Raw genomic sequence first — 21,092 nt, 5'->3', positions numbered from 1 at the left:
ATTTTTAAACCCTGTTGCTATAAAGGAGGCAATTACAGATTTTAGAAGAATCTGGATTAAAACCTCTCTGCTAGCAATGAGTGTGCCTCAAATGCATTTACCCTCCCTGCTATGAAAGTGGACAAAAGCTTGCTCAGAGGTCAGAACTCTGTCTCTTCTTCTGCATTCCCTGGGCTTCCTCTTGCTCCTGTTGCACAGAGCTAAACCACACAGTTTTCACTTGAATGTGTCATTTAAGATACCTTACATGAATCTTGGAAAGATAGGAAGGTTCATCCAGGCATAGCAACTATCCATCGCTATGTCATTCCACCACAGGAAGAGACTCCTAGTGTGAAGCCTTTAAAATTGTCAGTGTCTCTGGACGTCTTCGCAGATTTGCAAATGTGAAGAAATATAATGTCCACCCGTGGGTGTGTGGAGTGGAGGAAAAGGGACTTAGTAGATGGACTTCTTACTGTGCCCTGAGAATGCAATCTTTTTAAAACAAAAAGTAATCTCTTTCATAATGATAATGTGTAGAACTGTGTCTCCAAAACAAAAGAACCAACACAGATGCACAATTTGGCAAGATGCAAACATTAAACAGCCAACCTCTTTCTCCCTGGTGTAATTCCATGGACTTCAAGGGAGTTACACCAGTGGCAGTGAATTTGGCCTAAAATGCCTTTGACTATCATCTGTTGTTTTATATCTGGTGTCCTGAATAATACTGAATGAGATTTGATGTTTCAGAAATTGAAGAAATCTTGTGTGTTCGGTGCAGCACGCTGAGGGACACACCCATGTGTGAGCACACCCGCATCCCCGCGTGCGTGCACATGTCCCGCTTGCTCTCTGGGGACATTCCCAGCACCGAGATGCGCCTGCGAGGTGTGTGCGCAAGCCAGCTCTGGCTGCATTGTGTGTCTTGGAGAAGCACAAGGATGCTCCTCACAACTGCTGCTTGCCTTGTGCTTGCTTTTTGTATTTCTCCTTTGTATCCTTTGTAGAAACCACAGGTTAATCCCCATCAAAGCCTGTAAACGATTGCCCCTGTTGGACCAGACCCAGAAAAATTCCTCCCGCTGGCTTAAGCATATTTACATACCACAGGTCATTACAAGTTGGCACTCACCTTTGTATTCATTCCCACGTGTCAAAGCAGAGATATTGGTTCATTTTTATTTTTTTTTTCTCTCCAATATTTTTTCTATTTTCCAGGTTACCTTTTTTTTTGAAGAAACAAGAAAGCCAAAGGAGTGATCCCCATGGGTCCTGACATCTGCTGCAGTCATTCTTACTGACTCAAAGGAGACCTAGGGAAGGAGAGGGAACAGTCTGGCTGCAGTCTCTTGTTTTTTCTCTTTCGTGGGCTCCCACTCTGCACCCTCCTGGGTCTGCAATCCACTAACTAGCTCCTCCTGACTCCAGCTGTCATTTTTCCTTTTTAACTACTCCTCTCTCAAAGCACCAAATGTCATCTCTTGTTGTTCCCTTAGCTGGGGTCAAAGACTCCTTTATGTGCCTTGCACTGATCAAGGATTTTTAACTGGGAATGAGAGTGGTAATCAACTGCATGGTCGCGGAAGGGAAGAGATTAAATCCAAGAATTGCCAGTGATTGCCCCACGTGAAGAACAGCAGCTAGCAAAACACATGCTATCATTATGCTCTTATGATTATTTTATTCCCTTAGTGACAGTAAAATGCTATCTGTACCAGAAAGGTAGAACAAAGTCCATCCTTGTCTAGCCCTGTGGTATTCAATGGATTTTCAGTGTGGTAGAATTGGGAAAATTTAGATTTACAGTGAGGAGTGACACATATTTTCAGAGCCCCTCCCTTGGAGATTTCAAGAAAGGGAGAAGGCAAATCAAACATATGTTTGTGTTCTAAATTGAGGACCATTTTTATTTCCAGTCTTGACTCTATAGCTATAGGGAAGTCATTGGAGGGTGCAGTGGCATGTGACTTCTGCTGTGGCTTGCCACTTCCACTTCATCAGCCAGTTTTGGGACATGATGGCTGAATAAATGGGGAGAAAGGCAGGGTACCTGGTGCTACTTCAGTCTCTGCCCATGATTTATTTTTCTGGTTTATTCAAGACAGAAACAAGCTCCAGAGACTGCAGCAGATTGCAAACTGTTAAGTTTCACAGACAAACCTAGGAAGGCAAAACAGTTAACAAACAGGCTAGATGATGAGAATTACCTTTGGATTGATTAATTACTTTAATTTTAATAGCCTAAACTGTCTCCTTCAGTACGCTCTTTTTAAAGACTTGTCAGTCCCTTTAAAGCATCTTCTGTTGTTACAGAGCTATAGGGAGAACAGTACAAAGTGTCCTGATTCTCCTTTTGCACTGATGGAAGTCAGAGTACTCTGAAGTATCCAGGAACTGAGTCAGCCCTCTTCCAGAAAAGCATTTTCTTCACAAGAGAAAACCAGGCTGTATTTAGAGTTTGTTTAATTAAGGGAGACCTGGCTGGTGGAGAGAGAGTCTTCAATGAACTCAAATTGCCAACTTTTGCTAAGATGTGTGTTAGAGAATAACATGCTAGTATCATTCTGTGTCTATTCTCTAGGCATTTGACAGTGTTTTGGTAATGCTTTTGTTACTTTCTTAGCAGCTCCAGGTTCTAGAAGCCAGGGACTGCATGAAAATTTCAGCTTTATAGCAGAAATTTCTGTGTCTGTTTGCAGTAGGAATATCTAGTTCTGAAATAATCTACCAGTTCAGAAACAGGACCCAACTCATGATTTTTTGAGTGGTTTGATTTGGAAATACTGTAAGTACCAGATGCAGGTGGCATCTGGAATACAGGAAGAAAGATGGGAATATCAGGATAAAAAAAGACTTTTGTACCATATGTCTGGGGTTAAGCTTCTTGAACTTGTGCTTCATCCTCTTTCTGCCTATTTTTCCATTTAAAATAGGAGAAGTGCCTGAATCTCAAGTTTAAATTGGAACCTACTGGGAAAGTTTCATCCAAATATTACCTTGTGAAGCCCCTGAATCTGGGGACATGTGGAGTTGTGCCTGACCTGACTTTTCCTGCTTCCCTCTGCCATGATGTTTCAGCTCTAGCATGGAGCCTTTAGATACAATTTTCAGGTCTATCATCCCTTGTATGCATGGTTATATGAAAATAAGGATGGATAGGAGGAGTCCACAGTCCTAGAGATGCTTGTCAACTGTCTTCTTGGTCTCCTACTTTGCCTTTCTCTGTAGCACGGGATACGGGTCACCTCCTGGGACCATCTGAGCACATTCATCCCACTAATCCCTTGGAATTGTGCATGCCCTAGAACACTGGTGATGCCCTTTTTCTGAGGCAGATTAGTACTTGAGAGGCCTGGTCTTTTTTACTATATAACTTAAGATTTTTTTAGAATACTGGAAATTTGTACCCAGTTTTGTGTGGACGTCTATGTGCTAAATACTCCGTCTTTCAGTTTGTAATTTCCAGTCCTTTGTTCAAAGACACACAGTCTCTGCTGTGTGCTGCTCCATTTACCACTCCCTTTTCACTGTTTCCTTGCCATCTTTCCTTCCTTATTTAAATTTGTCATTCCCAGTGGTATTGCTGTTTTGTTCAGTGGGACCCATGATTAAGTTTCGCCATTAGACTGATTTGGCTTGACACCTGTCTTTTCAACCCAGCGGTCTTTGAACAAACCCCTCAGTACACATACAAATAGCAACACTGAAGGTGTGGCCTCATTCTTCTTCTGTCTTGTGCAGTCTTTTTACTTTAGCAAAGGGGGTGTAAAATACTAGGAGAAATCAGAATGGAGTGCTCAGTCTATGCAAGCTTTAATGGCAACCAAGTGTACAATCGCATGGGGAAATGATGTTTTTGAAGTTCAGATTCAGGCCCTAAATCCAGACTGAAGTTAAAATGACATTTGTCATAATTTACCTGCCACTGTAATATTCAATATTTTAGAAAATAAATTGTAATTTTCTGGTTCCACCTTTTTTTCTCTGCTGTTGCTCTACTCAAATACATTGACAGTTGCAATCACATGGAAAGATACTACTACAGCAGCCAGTTTGATCCTTCAGGACATAACATAAACATGTTCCTTAAGTGACTATACAACGTAGAATACTGAATGAAGCAGCTAATTGCGGAAACCAAGTACTATATTTTCACTGCGATTTTTGGAACACTAACAACTCTCTAAAAAGTAGATGTTGCTAGAACTTGTTTTTCTTTCTGCAGAACCACATATTCTGGGATTCTTATCCAATATTTTATCAAGATTTTGTCTTTTATGTAGATAGAATTAACAGAAAACAGACAAACAAACCAACCTAAGCAAAAGCATGTAACATAAAGATTCTGAAAAGTCTCAGGTTTTAGATATTAAAAACTATCTCAAAACCAGGTCTGCCTATAGTAAATTATAACCATACTTGCTATCACCTCAAATCCTCTTGGAATTTTTGCCACAGGTGCTTGCCAGATGCTGCAGCAGTTTCCAGCTGTTTCTCTACTCTTGGATGCACCAGGCAAAACTGAGAAACCTCATCAGCTGATGGACAAACTTGTGAAGGGTAAAAAGGAGTAGGAACTGCTAAGTGGGAACAGAGGGAATTTAGTCTAAGATGATGCTGACTGAAGATGCAAATGTGAGCTGTTTATCAGCTGGCTTCATACTGAAGGCTCATTTTCCTTTGGCATGTTCTGCACTTGTACTCCCTCTCCTTCAGGCTTCCTTCAATCTTTTGGCTTGCTAGACCAAAAAAAAAGAGTAAGAAAGAGAACCATGAACTTATAATTCATATAAGTGTATAATTTTCTTATAATTGAACTTCTTTCTGGCAAGAAGCCACAGGGAAAGCAAGAGAAGAGATCTCCCCCAGCTCTTAATTGCCTCCACAATCCCCAAGGCATTGTATATAAATGCATAAAATGCCAGATAGACACAAGGCATTCTCTGCATTCAAAAACCAAATGTGAGTTCCTATAGCTCCTCCCAAGTCATTCAGGGCAGCCTTATAAACAATCTCCATGTGGCAGTGATTAATTTGTAAGTATACGCAATTTGTCTACGTATAGACATGACTATAGATCAGTGATGGCCAAACCTGAGAAGTTTGATTCTTGAATGGACTGAGAGGGAGTGACATAATCACGAGGGTGTGGTAACCTGACGCTGTGCTGTGCTGTCTTTGATGCTTTGTCATCATTGTTGTGCACTGGTGGTAAGCTGTGAGCAGATGCCTTAGTGCAGTGTCAGATCCTCACACCACAATTAGCTTGTAGAACTCTGCAATCGTGTTTTCTTCCTGAGTGCTGGTGAAGAGTTGCTTCCCATCTCTCCATCTTTCTGCCTCTCTCTTTGACTACATCAAAGAGTGAAGAACAATCTCAAGTGCTTTGAAATATTGGCTAAGCCTTCCTGTTTGTTGAGCAAAGAGAGGCTCTGATTAAGCCTACAGATTTCTCCAGAACCCACATGTGATGTTTTAAGGAACTCAGGTTGAGCATCGTTGAGCTACGTAATACAGAATATTATTTTCTGACTCTGCGAAAATGTCCTGTGCTGCACTGAGTGACATGGTGCTATCTCCTAGTCTTTCTTTTTATGCTGAGAAGGATTCAGTGTGTAACTGTTTAGTGCATGTTATGCAAAAACACCTAAGAAAGAATCTCTGAAGGGTTTTTCTCTCCTAAGTCTCAACAAAGATGATGGGATTTTTTTAGTATTCAGTGCATATTGTTTGCAGTTCTCTTTGGGGAAAGAGGGGAGAGTCTATGTTTGGAAAGGGGCTAATCATTCTGTTGTGCATGTGACAGTGCAAACAAGGTTGCTGTCAAATAGCAGCAGTTCCTAAGCTAAACACAATGGAGATCCCCCAGTTGAGGGCAGAGGAGACATTTTACTCGCCTGCTTTGTGCTCAGTAGCAACTACACCAAGATGATTCATCTGTGTGTGATGGTCCTCAGGAGCAGAAGACTTCCATACCCTCATTATGCTGTGACCATTTTGCAGATCCTTCCATTTTCTTTCCTCCTCAACTCCTGTCCCTTTCATTGCCTTGGAGCTGTTTGGCTTCTCCTGATGAATGTCAAGTGCCTTGGGCCTTCAGGCCTAATGGGTGGGGGCTAAGACTTGGATCTACCCCTGAGACAGACTGGAGCCAGAAAGGATGGGTTGTTTTAAATTGTGTGGTGACGAGCCTTTTTTTCCCTCCCTGCTGGGGAAGTTTGTTGTGCCAAATGCCTGGAATGTGGTTTTTCTCCTCTTCCTCCCCCTTCAAAACAGAAAGAGAAAAGTTTACACCATGAATTGTGTTAAATGGAGAACATAAATCCAAGCTGTATTGCAGCATTGCTGGGCCTGGGCTCCTATTGAAGCTGAATGAGGCAAGAGCAGCTTTCTCTTGCCCTCCTCTCTTATGGGCTCCCCACATCAAACTCTTTCTTGTGGTACAGTCCTGTTCAGATGGGAGTGTGGAAATGCCAGGAGAGAGTGTGCATTGCTCCAAAGTTCTCACAGGTCTGAAAACAATATGTGACTCCTTTACAATAATTCAGCCAGAATGAGGCAGCCTCCCAGGCCAAAATTAGTTGTGTTGCCGGTGCAGGAGAAAGAGAGACAGATTCCTCTGGGTACCTGTCAGAAGTGGCTGCAAGCCCTTTTGAGGCAAATCCACTCTGCAATAGAGATTTGATGGTCCCTGTGCCCTGGCCATGCATGTCTGGACTGATGTCAGGGTCCAATGCAGCATGTTATATGACTTCTTACTCCTTGCATCAGGCCTGGTACTTTCTCAGAATTTCTGGATGAAGTATTTCCTTATGATTACTGACTGGCTGAAGAGATGTCTTATTACATCCAGAACTGAAAATTAGAGTCCTTCTCCCTGTCCCAGCCATGGAACTGGGAATAAATCGGTGCCTGTCAGCTTTTACAGGAGATAATGGAGTACCTTACACAGAAAGCCAACCTAGGAGGGCCTTGATCAGAGCATGAATGGGAGTATAATAATCCACTGAGTGCGATAACGTAAACTTTAGCAGAGATGGATGAGTTCATCTGAAATGGCTCTGGAGTGAATGCCAAAAGCAAAAGCTTCTCTTTGGCACTGGTATTTCAAAAAGAAAAGCAATTCACACAGTGGAAGAAAGGTAGATTGGGAGGATAACAAGAAGAGAGCTTAAATAGAGGGCCCTGCTAGTCCCAAAAATTATTAAAACCAATACTGACTGGCTCTGAAGTCTGCTGCAATAAAATAATAAAACTTACTCTCAGATAAAAATTCTTCTCACGGTGGTGCAAGACCTGCATTCGTCCTTCAGTTCTAGATAATATAACATTACTACCGGAGGTATTTTAACCTGCTGGTAGTATTTTAGTGCTTTTGCCTGCAAGCTCATCAATGTTTGTGTAGCATTAAAACTCTTATTTTTATCAACTTCACCAGCCCTTGCTGATGCAGCACTGGAAGTCTGGGAAGAACCGCTTGCTTTTGCTGTGAGAGATGGGATGAAAGGTTAGAGGGGGTGGATGGCGATCGCATGAGCAATGCAGGTCAGGTTACTGGTGGATTCCTCTTGCAAGATAAGTGAGAGCCCTCTGAAAGGTAATTATTGGAAAGCATAAATTCCTGAGATAACCTGTCCAAGAAGAAATACTGACAGGAGCAGAGGCCATGTGTTAAAGGCTAGCCATTACTTCGGGGCAATGGGCTAACCTCTTTCTCTGTTTTTTTCTGTAACCTCTCCTTGCTCTGACAGCTTACTCCCTCAGTTCTTTTCCTTCAGTTACCTGTCAATTTTTTCTGGTCCTGTTTATAGACCACTGTGATACTCATCTCCATGCTGTATTAATTGAGGTCCAGACAAGTGGAAACTCAGCATGCAGTTTAGTTCCGTGTCCAAATTCTTGTTTAGTCCTTGTCTTTGCTTGTCATTGTCACTGCAGTGTTCAGGTAGCTTTTACAGCATAGAAAGGTTGCTCTTGTATTTCTTTAACTGTTTTTTTGTATTGAAGAGCTTCAGCTAGCTTTCAGGGATGGCACTGAGTCAGCTTTGCTTCTGAATGAAGAGAATTATGGGATTGCAGTTTGGGAAGAATGTCTTGAAGATTGGGAAACATTTCAGAAGAAAAGATGGAGTAAAACTGGGAAATAAGAAAAGTGCCTTCTCTTTCTCTGTGGCTTTGTTATGCAAACTCTGTGTCTCATCTGTAATGTAGAGATAATGATATCTACCCAGCTCCTATTTCCACTGGTTGATTGATTAATGACTCTTTCATGATCCCTAGATTACACTTTTGGGACCTACTGCTTTAACTACTGCAGTGTGTTACATCCCAGAAAGAAAATGGAAGTAATGTGTTAGCTCTGGCTAGTTCCAGCTAGAAAAACATGATAAACTGACCTGAGCAGGCTTGCCCATGTGTACCTGCTTCTAAGACCTCATTCTAAAAGTGCACAGAAGCACGTGCTGTCTGTTTAGCTGCCATTTCTGTCCAGCAAAACATTCAAGTGTCTGCCTAACTTTGAATTGAAGAGGACCTGCACACTCAATGAGGTGCTTTGCTGAACTGGGAACTGATGCTTGGTCACAGGCAGGGTTTCATCATGAGCCTTTGAAGACTTCAGTGAACACACAGGACCAAGAAGGATCTGAGGTCTGCCCTAGCATAATTTGGATATGTGTTAAACAACTGGAGTCTTTAAGAATAGTGAAACTTGCCAAAAGAATAAGTTATTTGAGCAGAAGAGAGGATCTTTATTGTGCGGTGATAATTGCAGCCACACACTTCTGCAAGCTTTGTTAATTGGTAAGTGAATTACAAGGCTTTTCTATTTGCTTTTGCTGTTCTACAGTAATAACCACCTCAATCTGATACTTGAGTTAAGGTGGTGCTGAGAACAGGAGGCAAGCCAGAAGAAAAACACATGCAGGAAAAGTTGATGTATAGCGGAACCACCATCAGACATATGAGTTTCTGAAAGCTAGTTGTGGCAAGTGCTTTTTCTTGACTTTTTCAAACAATTCCTCTTATATGCTGCATAAGTATCTATAGAAACAACAGCACAGGTGTTTGAAACATCACTCCTCAGAGTTAAAGAAATGTGTGTATTTGCAATGATGTTTTTCTCTGCTCCCATGAGATGTGCTCCTGTGTGTAGACCTTTGAGTTAGTTCAAGTGTGCTCTCAATACAGGGCACTCTTTATGCTGAGGGAACTGTGAGATGATGTATTGGAAGACACAGTGCATCTGTTTCACCTCTTACTTCTAACTTCTACTGTTCCTTTTTGAGGCGTAATAACGATACTTCAGCAGAGGAATGCCCGTAATCTGCCCTACTTCCATTTGCGGGTAGAACTGGGGGAAGGAGGTGAAAAAAGGAAATCTAATTCACAGTCCTCTTGGGAATTCCCCTATGTAGCATGAGTCAAGTATATCCCTGCTGTATGCCTGCTGAGGTCTGTAGATTTATACAAGTATCAGAATGATTGTTCCTGTGTGTTGAAGAGAAATAATAAGTCAAAGAAACATAACCTTGATTCTCCAGGTTTAAGATGCTTTTGTAGAGAACAGAAAATATGACTTCCCATTGTAAGTGTTTTGTGTGGTTAATAATTATTGACTAGGTAGAGTAGATTTTTGTGTTTTCTTACATGTGTATTCTATTTGTCATACATATCGTGACTGGGAAACTGAAAGGGCTACACATTCAAGATTAGTAACTTTATCTTTAAAGTATTGGCTATAGCTGATATTTTTTTTTTCCATGGCTGACCTTGGAGGCAAAGTGAACTCTAATAATTATGTGGTTTTATTCTAGATCTATATAAATCTCTGCTTTGCTACTTGTGTGATTATTTCATCTGAGCAAAATGGATTGTTTCCTGTAGTGGAATTTCCTTTGCAGCAGGAGATACATGGTTCCTACAAAAGAGGAAAGTCAGCAGAAAAATGTGAGCTCACTAACTCTTCCTAGTAAAAGGAAGTACCTAAAATATTAATGTAATTACAATGTGATGGGGAAGCTTGCCTGCCATTTAGGCACATTTCTACTACTCTTCTATTTGCATTTTTATTTCGATCTCTTCTAAATTGTGCCATTTGGATTGAATGGAACTGTCCATTTGTCTACTAAATAACTGCACCAGGTATAGGGGAAATCCCAGCCTGGGAACTTCCAGGAGGGCTAAGAGAGGTCATTCAGAGCAGGACGGTGCTGTAGGGCTTGGATGGTTTGGACTCTGCAAAACCCACATGCTCTTTCCTGGCATCTCCCTGCCTGTTGAGATCTTATGCAGATACATGACTTCATGAAAGATGACATACATAGAGACACACGAAAAGGAATGCTCCTGTCAGCTTAACTGATGTCATTTGAGCCAACAATGTAACTGTGGTGGTAGGGAAAAACTCCTCCCATTTGTATTTGCTGTGTCTGCGAGGTGGGCTGTGCTGAGTGACAGAGATGTCACCGCTGATGGTGTGGCCAGGCAAACAAACAAAGAAGCGTGCTGCTTGACTGATGGAGGCTGGCTGTAGTGCTGGAGACTACCTCTGGAGGTAAAAGGGGTGTATGATCTGCACCTCAGCTCCTCCAGGCAATGACAGACCAAGTGGCGTCGGCTGAGGTGGCTCAGGGAGTGCTCAGGGAGAGAAACAGCAAAGAGCAGGAGAGTAGAAAGGGACGGGTGATACTTTTAGCCAGCACAGCTAGAGCTGGGAGACAATATCCGGTTATGATCTGAGCATCTCTTAGTATAGACAGTGCCTAAAGTAGCGCACACAATTCATTAGTGAGGTGTGCGGTGTTACTCGTGTCCTGCAGAGGAACTGTGAAAACTACAAAGGAAGTCATGGGAGAGTCATTTGTAGAACCCTGGTTTGCTGGCTTCCCAGTGCCAGCTCAGGCGGTAGAGTATATTTTTTTACTAACCTACCTTTCTCCTGGTTGTAGGAATGCAAAAGATGAGTCCACTGTGGGAAATCAAGACTGAGGGAGTTGAATGTGCAGATTTTGTCTTTGACTACGTCTGACCCCTAAGGCTATGACTGCACTAAGCTGAACAGACTTCTGGTGACCCCAAGCCCCAGCAGCTTCAGATGCTTTTAAAAAAATATATATTAAAAAATAGATTGGATGTTGTAATGTCCAATCTAATATTGTTGCTGAAGTTTTCATTAGTTCATTTCTTTAGTAATTGGAGAGAATTTTTGACCTTTTGGGGGAGGTTAGGACCAAGTTGAATTCTGGCAGCTGTCTTCAGATACAAAAGAGGTCTAGGTTATTACCTTTTGTACCTGTTGTTCATTTAATTGGCTGATGCTGCATCTCTTTAAAACAGAAACCCTGGCCTGAGAAAGAATACATGCTCTGAGATATCTCCAAGGAGTCTGCCTCTGAGATTAACCTAATTGGTCACTGTGCTGAGTCTAATAGAGATTGTATGCAATGTCTGTCTATGGAAACACCTTAGGCAGCCTGGTGTGTGGCATGGAAACTGCTACTGTTATCTTTTCATGGATATGGAGAAAAAGAGTAGTGGACAAGTTACCACAATCACCATGGTTGTTAACAGTCCAGGATACTTGAATGTGGCGGAGAAATTAATCTTCTGAAATACCTCATCAAAGCAAACATCATCTTCTACCATACACAAATACCTGTTGTATCTAACCAACAACTCTGCATGTTAACTGCTGAGTAAGATGGACATTGTGATCCCAGCTTTTTGGCTTTGAGAGCTGGGAATGTTGGTGCCGGCCTTGTGCGGGGCCATGCACAGCTGCAGGAGGAGGAACTTATCCAGCTCTGGTCCTCCCTGCGCAAAGATGGCAGCAGCTCTTGACCCTGAAAGCCAGATCTGGCCTGTCAGCAGAACAGCCTGGTGTACCACTCTCTTCTTGGCAGTATTAACTTGTGCTGCTGTTTCTTTTCTTTAAATGGAAATGTTGGCAGAACTCTCATACTTCCACAAGACTTGTGAGGATGGGGCTAATCAGATCAGTTCTCCCAAAATTGTAAGCTATGCCTACCTTTTGTCATTTTTCTTCAGAGACAGATTTTTTGCATGAGATGATACCTGTAGTTTCGCATAGGATTAAATTACAGTTTAAGACTGTTTCCAGAGTAATGAATTTAGCTCACTCTGTGAGGCTGGGTTCTCTGTTATGATTCAGCACCATACCGTGATTCAAGCAGTGAGAAGCCTGTCAATTCTGGCCACAAATAGCCAGTAGGGATTTCCAACCCACCAGGGGAATTCTTGCTGATAAATACCTGGCAAAAGGGGATTCCTTTGCCCTTCTGCACACAGGGGATGTGCTTGTGCTAGGTGCTCATGGAAGGAAGCTGGAAAATCTCACATTGCTTTTTCACTGATCTAGGATTCAGCCTGGACTCGTAGCTCAGGACATCTCCTTGACTGCTGTTAATGTCTGGACTGTGCCAATGCTGACTCAGGAACTTGTCATCAGCTTTCTCATGGTTCCTAATCTCTCACACCACATACAGTCCATGCACCTGGCACAGTGCTTCTGAGCAAGTGCTTGAAATCTTGTCTGTTTTGACCTGGCTGTAGGGGTTCTTCCAATGAAAGGCTTTAACTCACTTTGCAAGCCTTTCCTTTCAATTACCCTTCAATCATTGCTGCTCCAGCAACACTGTCTCTGCTTGCAGCTGTATACTGCTTTGTGGTCTGATTTGTGTGCTCTGGCTAATACTGAAACAGTTCTGCTGGCCATTTTTTTTCTCTGGTTCCCATGCTGGGGAAAGCTATCCAGGCCTCTTTTTGTCCATCAGGTGAAATTATGCAATGTGTGTGGAAATGAAATAGATGTGTCAAGGACTCTGGCTCTTGGAGAGTCTAGGACAGACATGTGTTTGTAGTTCTTTGCACAGCTGCCAAGTTTATGTTAAAAAACTGAAAGCCCAGAAAGTTTGAGTCATTCTGTAGCCCATCTGGAAATCCTGTTTTGCTCACGTTCACACCCTTTACATCACTGGAAGATGTTGGGCAGGGACAGACACAACTGACCCTTATAAGAAAACTGATTCTGCACATTCCTGCACTTTCTGGCTTGCCCTTGGAGTTTGTGGCGGGATTTTGAGCAATCTGTTAAGCTCCACCTAATGTCAGGAAAGCCATTCTGTATTTATGTTGAGTCTCAGTATCCTACTTCTCTGCAGTTGCAAAAGGTGCATGATTTAGCATTTAGGAGCTGCCTATAGACTGGAAGTTCCAGAGAGTACAGCCAAAGGAGGGGCCCAGCCAGTCCCTCGTTGTGTAGGGCTTAATAGTGGTCTGATACTCTTGAATATGCCATATTTCCTTTTGCTTCAATCTTTTGATGAATGTTGTGTTAGCATCCTGCAATGTAGCCTGAGGAGGAGCAGAGCAGAATACTTTATCCCTTCTGGGAAGATGCTCTGTGGCTGGGGGTCTGGTGTCTGAAGGGGCTGCAGGAGTCTGGTGATGCTGGGCTCTGTTAAGCACAGGCTTCCAGATGCATCTGCTGTTCTGAGTCTAGAAAGGAGAAGCAGCTGTTCAAGCAGCTTGAACTTAGCCCACTGTGCCCTTTTTGAAAACCAGTGGTGCTTCAGAGTACATGAAGAAAAGAGATGAGGACAAGCTGGGGACCACTGATCTCTTTGACTTGCTTTGTGATAGGGTAGGTACCACACTTTGCAACTGTCTCTGTCTTGGTTGTTTATCTAGTCTAAGGTAGAGAGTCATAGTAGGCCAGCCCAGATGTTAAAAACACACATGAGCACGGCCAGAGCACTGCGTGAAAAGAGAATTATGCTGACTGGAGGGGGAGGGGCAGGGGAAGGCCCTTTTGATGATTGTCTATTAGATTGCCCACATTAGTGTCTATCCCTGAATCATAAACCACGTTAGCTCGTAGATTGTAATGTTTCCCACTTCCAGCCAGCCTCACTACTATCTCTGCCTTCCGCCTCTGCCAGCCATGCTACCCTTGCTTTCAACACTCAGAGATTTGGGAGAGTGCCATCTGTATGAGGGGGGAAAGATACATAAAGCTGCATATCATCAGCCTAATAGCTGGCATTGCTGCCCATATACTTCATCATATTCCCTGGAGGTTTTGCATAGATATTAAATAGAAGTCGTGGAAGAATTGAGCCCTGTGGCATTCTTCGTGTCAAGGCTCATGGAGAGGAGGAGCAGCCGCCTGTCAGGGGCCCCTGGGATCTGCTGGAAAGGAACAAGTGTAGCCAGCTCAGTGCAGTTCTCTCAGCACTTGCCAAGACATGCTGTGGGTCAAGCTGTACCTCTTGGTCTGCAGTGGCACAGGCAGCTGATGCTCAGGTACCATCTGCATGATTTCTTAGTCTCTGTCCATCTTTGTGAGAAGGCCTGAGACCCCACTGGTGCTCATTTTCCAGGCTCATTCATGAGCGTCTCCAAAAGGAGACTGCGGAATATCTTCTGAAGCCATGTTGCATCATTTATTTCCCACCACTTCTCAGATCTTACCTAGTTTGAAACTGGATGGCAGTGCTGCTGAAGAACAATTTCTGATTTTAAATATCTTTTTCAGTCGCCCTCAGTGTTCCTCAGAGTACCAAATCATCTAAAATATAAGACTAGAGGTTAAAAGTATAGTAAATGAAAACTCCATGGTCTTGAGGAGAGCAAGACCCACATTTTTGATCATGGCTGGGGACCATTGCAAACTTCAGAAGGAAAAGTCTGTTACTTTCTGTTACATGATTAGTAATTTCTTTCTGTGCTATCAGCTTTTTACTTGCCTAGTCATGTAGTGAGCATGGTTTTAGAGGGAAATTACTAGAAAGGGGCCTGGCCTCAGGAACTGAAGATAATCTGGATTCATAGTCAGAGGATCTGGTAGAAATTTCAGAGCAGCCCTTAAGGAGGCCTGGTTCTTCATTATACCAGTTTTCCAGGGGCCTGTAATCATGGTTGAGCTTGGCTGGTTATATGTCTTCAGTGAGTGCTCTCTTTCTCTGGATCCTAACCTGAAACGTGGTGGGCACTGCAGGAGGGGTGAGCTAGATTCTGCTCATTTTGTAGCTTTTGTAAAAGGTGTAGTGCACTTGAATCTCTGAGACTTTGCAGGATGGGCTGAAAAGTCATGATGGAGAGCTGCTCTGCTGCTTTCAGGACCCCTCAGGACCCTTTGTCAGCAGAGAAACAAGCATCCTGAAGCAGCTGGAGTGAAGAACCAGGCTCTTGGTCCTTGTTGCTAACTTACGGGCTTATAAGTCAGGCCAGTTCTTGGGTTTTGTTATTGTTGTTTGGTTTGGGTTGGGTTTTTATTTGTTTGTTTGTTTGTTTTGTTTAAGATGTGCCTAGACAGAGGAGTCATGGCACTAGGTACTGTACTGAAAAGTAGTAAGTCAGAGTCTGCTCAGAAATCCTATGGTGTAGCTAGAGCAGGCATGCAAAGGCTGAGAAAAGGGAAGAGTTGTTCTTCACTGACTTTATTGTTTAGCTGACATGATTCCAGGACAGAAAACCTCAGTTCTTAACACTTAAAACGACAGTGACCTAATGAAAATCACAGGGCCTGTTCTTCCATTGTGGAGCACGCTCCCATACCTGTGACTCCCTGCAAGGCTGGGCAGGATGGCACTGGCCTCACGTCCCTGTCCAAGGACCTGCGGGGCTGGTGGTGCCTGGGGCATCTTTCAGAGCGCTCACTCCTCATTCGTGCTGTCCTTCCGTGGCTCTGAGCCTGCTGCTTAGTGTCAGTCCCACTCTTTTTCACCAAAAAATAGCCCCTAACTCCTACTGGACATATACCTCTCCTATGCAGACTTGCAAAAGGTTGTAAAAGCATAGGTTGCTCTTTACCAAGCCAGGGAGCTTTTGTTAGTCAGAACTTGGTTATTTTAGCATCCTTGCACTGGAATGTAAATGCAAAGCCTGTGTGTGTGCCAGCAGTGTCACCGGTGTGCCTGTCCCGAGCAGATTTCACCTGTGGCCCTGCAGTGAGGGGCTGTGTGCTTTTTGCAGTGTGCTGACAACTTCATTCTGTATTTCCAGTTGTGCTACTTTCAGTATGATTTGCCTTCCTCGGCCAGCAATTGTTCATGTCTGCCCCTTCATTTTTTTTCCCCAGAGTCTTTGTAATCTACATGTATGCTGATGATTCTGTGTCATTAATATCAATCTAGACAAGTCTGTGCAACCTTTCACTCCCCTCTCCAAAGGGAAGGATTGACCCTTACAGTCAGGCACAGCACAGCACTGACTCATACATACTTCTCACAAAAATAATGCAGAAATTCCCCATAGTTTCTACAGATATTTTTTCAGGAGATGAAGTGTAAGTCTTCCATAGCAACACAGCTTGGGAAAACTATGAAGCATGTAACATCAGATAGTTAATCTTTGTGACACATGATGTACTTTTTACTATTAATGTTGTCCGCCTTTTTTTTTTCCCTCTTCATGTATCTCACTTGCTCAAACTCACCCGATCCATTTGAGTTTCATTTGAGCTCATGTGCTCTCCAGTCTTACTCCAGCTCCATTGTGAAGCTCCTGGGAGAGGGCTGGGCTTTGTCCAGCCTCTGTGACTCCACAGCGATGAGCACAACAGGACCATACTTTTTTTTTTTCTCCCATTACAGTAATACTTTCTGGTTTTCCTGTGTAAGATGCAATATGCTGTGTTTGGATATGTAGCACTGAAAACAAACAAAAAGAATCTATGTTTAAAGTTCCTTTAATAAAAACCCCTGAAATTTGGAACAAGTCAGAGACACTCCAGTAAAGACTAATGGTAAAACAAAACAACCAACCATCCAAAAGTAATTGCGGGGAAGCAGTTTTCCACTGAGATATGACCATCATAAGGAAATACTGTTTCTTTACTTTCCTATATTTTATTATTTGCCACTTTTAAAAAATTCCACTCCAAATGTAAGTCAGGGAAACCCTCAAGGTCCCAGTATCTCAATACCAACCTTTCCAGTGAATACTTAGGGGCTGGTGTTTTTGACCATGTTTACTGTAGTGAAGCCAAGGCGAGCTTTTTTAAACTATGGAGGCAGCTAAGTGCTTCTCCAGAATTATTTTTCTTTAAGGCAAAAGATTTAAAGCCTTTAAAATAAATGTAATGAAAAAACAAGATGAAAAGGTTGTGTCAAGAGTGAATTTGACCCATTAACTTGGTAGCTTCTCTGCCATTAGGATCTCAAAAACCCTTTTCTCTCTCAGAAAAATCTGAAATTTAATCTTGTAACCTACTTAACAGTGTGATTTAAAGCCAAATATTTAGCATTCTAAGATTTAGTTATTTTCAGTCTTACAAGAAAGTGGAAACAGAGATCATGTCCAGCCAGATCCTATGTCTGGGTTGCTAAGACCCGTTGGTTTTGTTAACACGAATGTTTTGTGGTATGCATATTCTTAATGACTGGGGTAATTTTTAGCACAGAGACAACCTATGCAGTGGTGGCAGTTTGTTGTCACACAGCTGTGCTCTTCCTTCCAGTAAACTCCCTGGAGTTAGCGAGCATCCCTGGCTTAATATAGGGGAAATCTGACATAGCTCTGTGGAAGCTCAAGTGTTTGTGGAAAGAGCTGTTAATCTTTGATCAACTGGAGTCTCCTTGTTACTGACTTTGATTACACAAGTGTACAACTTTAATTACAGCTTTTAATAAGCTTTCATTTCTTCCTAGTCACATTCTTTGTATGGTAGTGCAGATTATCATTTTCCTTTCTCCTCTGCTCCCCTTCCCTCCCCATCAGCCTATCTATGGAAAAAGGGGTTTGAGGTCATTGCGGGGGATTCGGTGTCCAGAGGGATCCTGCTGTATGGGCTCTGCCCCCTCCACTTGCTGGTACAGCCCAGAGAGCTCTCTCCTTCAGCTGCCCTGCAGACACCATCCCTGCAAACAAACATCCCTGCAAACAAACATCCCTGCAAACATCCATTCCTGCAAACATCCCTGCAAACATCCATCCCCACACTGGCTGCTGCCCCAGAGCTGGGGCTCATCAAGTAGGGGACAGGGCTGTGAGATATGAATGTTCACACAGGTGCTGGCTGCTGCATGAAACCTCTGAACAACCCTTAGAAAGTCTCTGCAGCCAAAGGATGTACTGACTCCTGTGTGCAACTCCTGCTTGTGTAGAACTGTCCCTTTCTCTCTTTCCCTTGGGGACACCCTGAAATGCAGCGGCTGGGTGGCAGAGGGCAGCAGGAAGCTGGTTGGGCTCCAGTATCCAGCCACTGTGCTCGTTCCACATCCAGGGGCTCGGCATGCTGGATACCCTCTGCTCGTTAGAGAAACGACCTAGTGGAAGCTTTGTGAGAGACTTACAGACTTGTAATTGCAACTAATTGATATATGGCTTAAAACAAGTGTAAGGAAATGCTTTTTCGCAGGTATCATGTTTCAGCTATGGAACTCATCACACTGCAATGTTTTAGGTATGAAAAGGATAAGTGGGTTGAAGAGTTGGTTGGATAAATTAATGGAAGAAAAATTCATCAAGGTCTGTTAAACCATTGGGTAACCTGAGACTTGGGGAAGTTAAGTTCTGATCATCAGAAATGACAAGGGGGAACTAGAGGCACCTCCCTCTGTTTTTGTCCTGCTCTTATGTTCTTCCCTGAGCCTCTGCTGTTGGCCCCTCTCAGTGAGAGGATATTGGGCAAGTACAGCCTGGGGGAATAGAGTATGGATCCCATGGAAGCCCTAAGGTGCAACTGAGGAGTGACTTGAAAGTTGTGAGTCAGAAAAAAGACACAGGTGGTAAAACAGAGCAATTTGCACTCATTTGATATTCAGAGGTGTGCAAAAAAGACTGTACTTTTAAAACGCCAATTGTGCCTACAAAAAAAGTAGCAGGGAAAACAATTAATAGAACAGGAAAGGGAGCCTCTTTTATCTCTGTGCATGTATCCCTTCGGCTCCCTTGCTGTGCATGCTCTACTCCTTTTGCACACTAATGAATATCCAAGTCAGAGCAAGTTATGCTATGTATCACTCTACTCCTATTTTCTAACGAACTTCCTGCTAATGGGTAGCTTTCCTAGCTATTCATGTCACGACTGAACTTCACCTTGACGACAGATCAAGAATGAGGTTCAGCAGTGTGGCCCACCTAGTTTGCAATGCTCCAGCATGACAGCTGCTTTGTGTCCTCAGGGTTGCTCTACTTTGATGCTTTTAGAAAAATTTGGAGAGAGGATTCTGGTAAGCTCCAGCAGGCAGAGTTTTTAAACCTTTCTCAAGGGAAGCTGAAGATTCTACAGAATTTTTGAACAAATATTTATTTATGAAATAAGTGACATTGTCTTTAGAACTGTTCCTCTCACTGGGCTCCAGAGGAAAGCAGCATTTGGCATGCTGGATCTTACTGGTTGCTGTTGTAGCCTGTTGGTGTTGGTGCCTCAGGCTTGACTGTGGAATACTCTGGGAAGGTTATAACAAAATGTCTAGTCTGACCATTGTAGACATGGCCCTAGTTGTTAAAGGATGTGTTTTCATGCTGCAGAAGCACACAATATGAGGACTACGTCCTGTGCTCTCATGGGCTCTCTGACACTGGAAATGCTGGAGTGAGGTTGTTCTAAAATTGGCTGGTTTTCTGGTTGCTCAAAATATGCTGCAGGAGTTGCTGTAACATAGAAGTGAAATGACTAGTTTGCTGAATTGGCTGGACAAACTATAGGGGAAGAGAAACAATAGAACGAGGTTGCTGTGGTGTATATGTTGTCTGACCCAGGATCATGGGCCAGGGTGGTTGCATCATTTGCTCATTCAGTAGCTATGCCACCACTGTAAAGATCTGTGTCCAGTTCCTGAGAGTCGGATCTTTTAGTGGCACTTTCTGCATCATCTGCTTTGGCAGTGTCTCATGTCAGCAAGCTTGGCATAGGTTCAGGGAAAGTTTTTCTGCTTGTCCATTTTTAAACCAACCTTATGTCCCCTTTTTCCTAGTCTCGTTTGAGGAGGTGGTGTGATCTTTCTTACTCTCTGCCCTGTCTCTTTTGACAGACTTGGGGACCAGTTCTACAAAGAAGCAATTGAGCACTGTCGCAGCTACAACTCTCGGCTGTGTGCTGAGCGAAGCGTCCGCCTTCCCTTCCTGGATTCACAAACTGGAGTAGCTCAGAACAACTGCTACATCTGGATGGAGAAGAGGCACAGGGGACCAGGTCGGTGGTGTTGTGTCTGTGTATGCATGTGCATGTATGGGGGGCTGGCCACTGAGCCCTCATGGGGTTTAATTAATAGGAGCTCAAACCTGCTACAGGCCACACAGAAGAGAAGCTGCCTAAACCTCTGTGCCTGCGGGGGATTTCCTTTGGTAACTGCAGAGAGCTCATCCTAATTATTCTCTCTCTATCCAAAGAGGTGCCTGACATGGTAGTTTCTAAGGCTGCATCACTGTAGCTCTTTAATGCTATTGATCCCAGTCTGTAGCAGAAGACACAATGCCCTAGCCTAAGCAGGACTGGTATTATCTTCAGGGTGGAGAGGTGGAGGTGAGAGTTTCTCAGATGAATGCTGAACATAAGGTATTACATTGGGAAGGATATAAAGCCACAGTAAAGAATAGGAGAGTCCAGTTATTGGAATGAACTTTGTTCTGATGGTTAGAAAAATACCTATAACTCCTGGTTCTGCTTTGGACAAGTTACTTGGATACCAGTTCTGGAGCTGCAAGTTTCCTCAGGTGCAGAGAGAAGTTGGTATATGTCCTTAAAGAGCTTTGGCTAATGCCTATTCCAAAGCTCAGTGAAGCTGAGGGGAAAAAAGCACTGTTACCTTTGTAGACTTTGGTCAGTCTTTCTTTTGTTAGAGTAAATCCATCTGAAATCCTTGTCTGAAAGGCAAAGGACAGACACCAGTCTGAAGACTGGAGATGCCACTCAGATGAAAGTCCTCCTGAACCTCATGGGGAATTTTGCTAGAGAATGGCTCAGTATCCATCCCCCCATAGCTCAGTGAATGGATTTTTTGACAGCACCAAACTGGGTTTCTATAGTTTTTGTTTTGTTTTGTTTTGTTTTGTTTTGTTTTGTTTTGTTTTGTTTTGTTTTGTTTTGTCAGTGTAGACCAGAGAATCCAGGTAGGGAGTGGACTAGGGTGCATGGGCAC

The 21,092-nt window shown here is 43.2% G+C and overlaps 1 protein-coding gene across 14 annotated transcripts in view; it reads left to right on the top strand.

Annotated features, from left to right (window-relative positions):
* The window catches only part of DPF3 (double PHD fingers 3), a 163,300-nt gene that overhangs the window by 50,852 nt on the left and 91,356 nt on the right, over nucleotides 1-21,092 (top strand). For 9 of the 14 annotated variants that reach the window (XR_014184580.1, XR_014184583.1, XR_014184584.1 and 6 more), the window contains exons 1-2: nucleotides 19,703-19,866; nucleotides 19,986-20,146. Coding sequence is in view for 7 of the 14 variants with exons in the window: in XM_082057997.1 (XP_081914123.1) it covers nucleotides 19,718-19,866; nucleotides 19,986-20,146 (310 nt within the window). In the remaining 7 variants the exon portion in view is untranslated. Of the gene's footprint in view, nucleotides 1-19,702; nucleotides 19,867-19,985; nucleotides 20,147-21,092 lie in introns of those variants that run through there. The other 5 variants (XR_014184581.1, XR_014184582.1, XM_082057996.1 and 2 more) reach the window with 1 other exon arrangement.

Source organism: Streptopelia decaocto (genome assembly GCF_964273445.1).
Source record: "Streptopelia decaocto genome assembly, chromosome: 7".
NCBI lineage: Eukaryota > Metazoa > Chordata > Aves > Columbiformes > Columbidae > Streptopelia > Streptopelia decaocto.
Note: the sequence above shows the minus strand (reverse complement) of the source record. Positions and strands in the feature narration are given on the sequence as shown.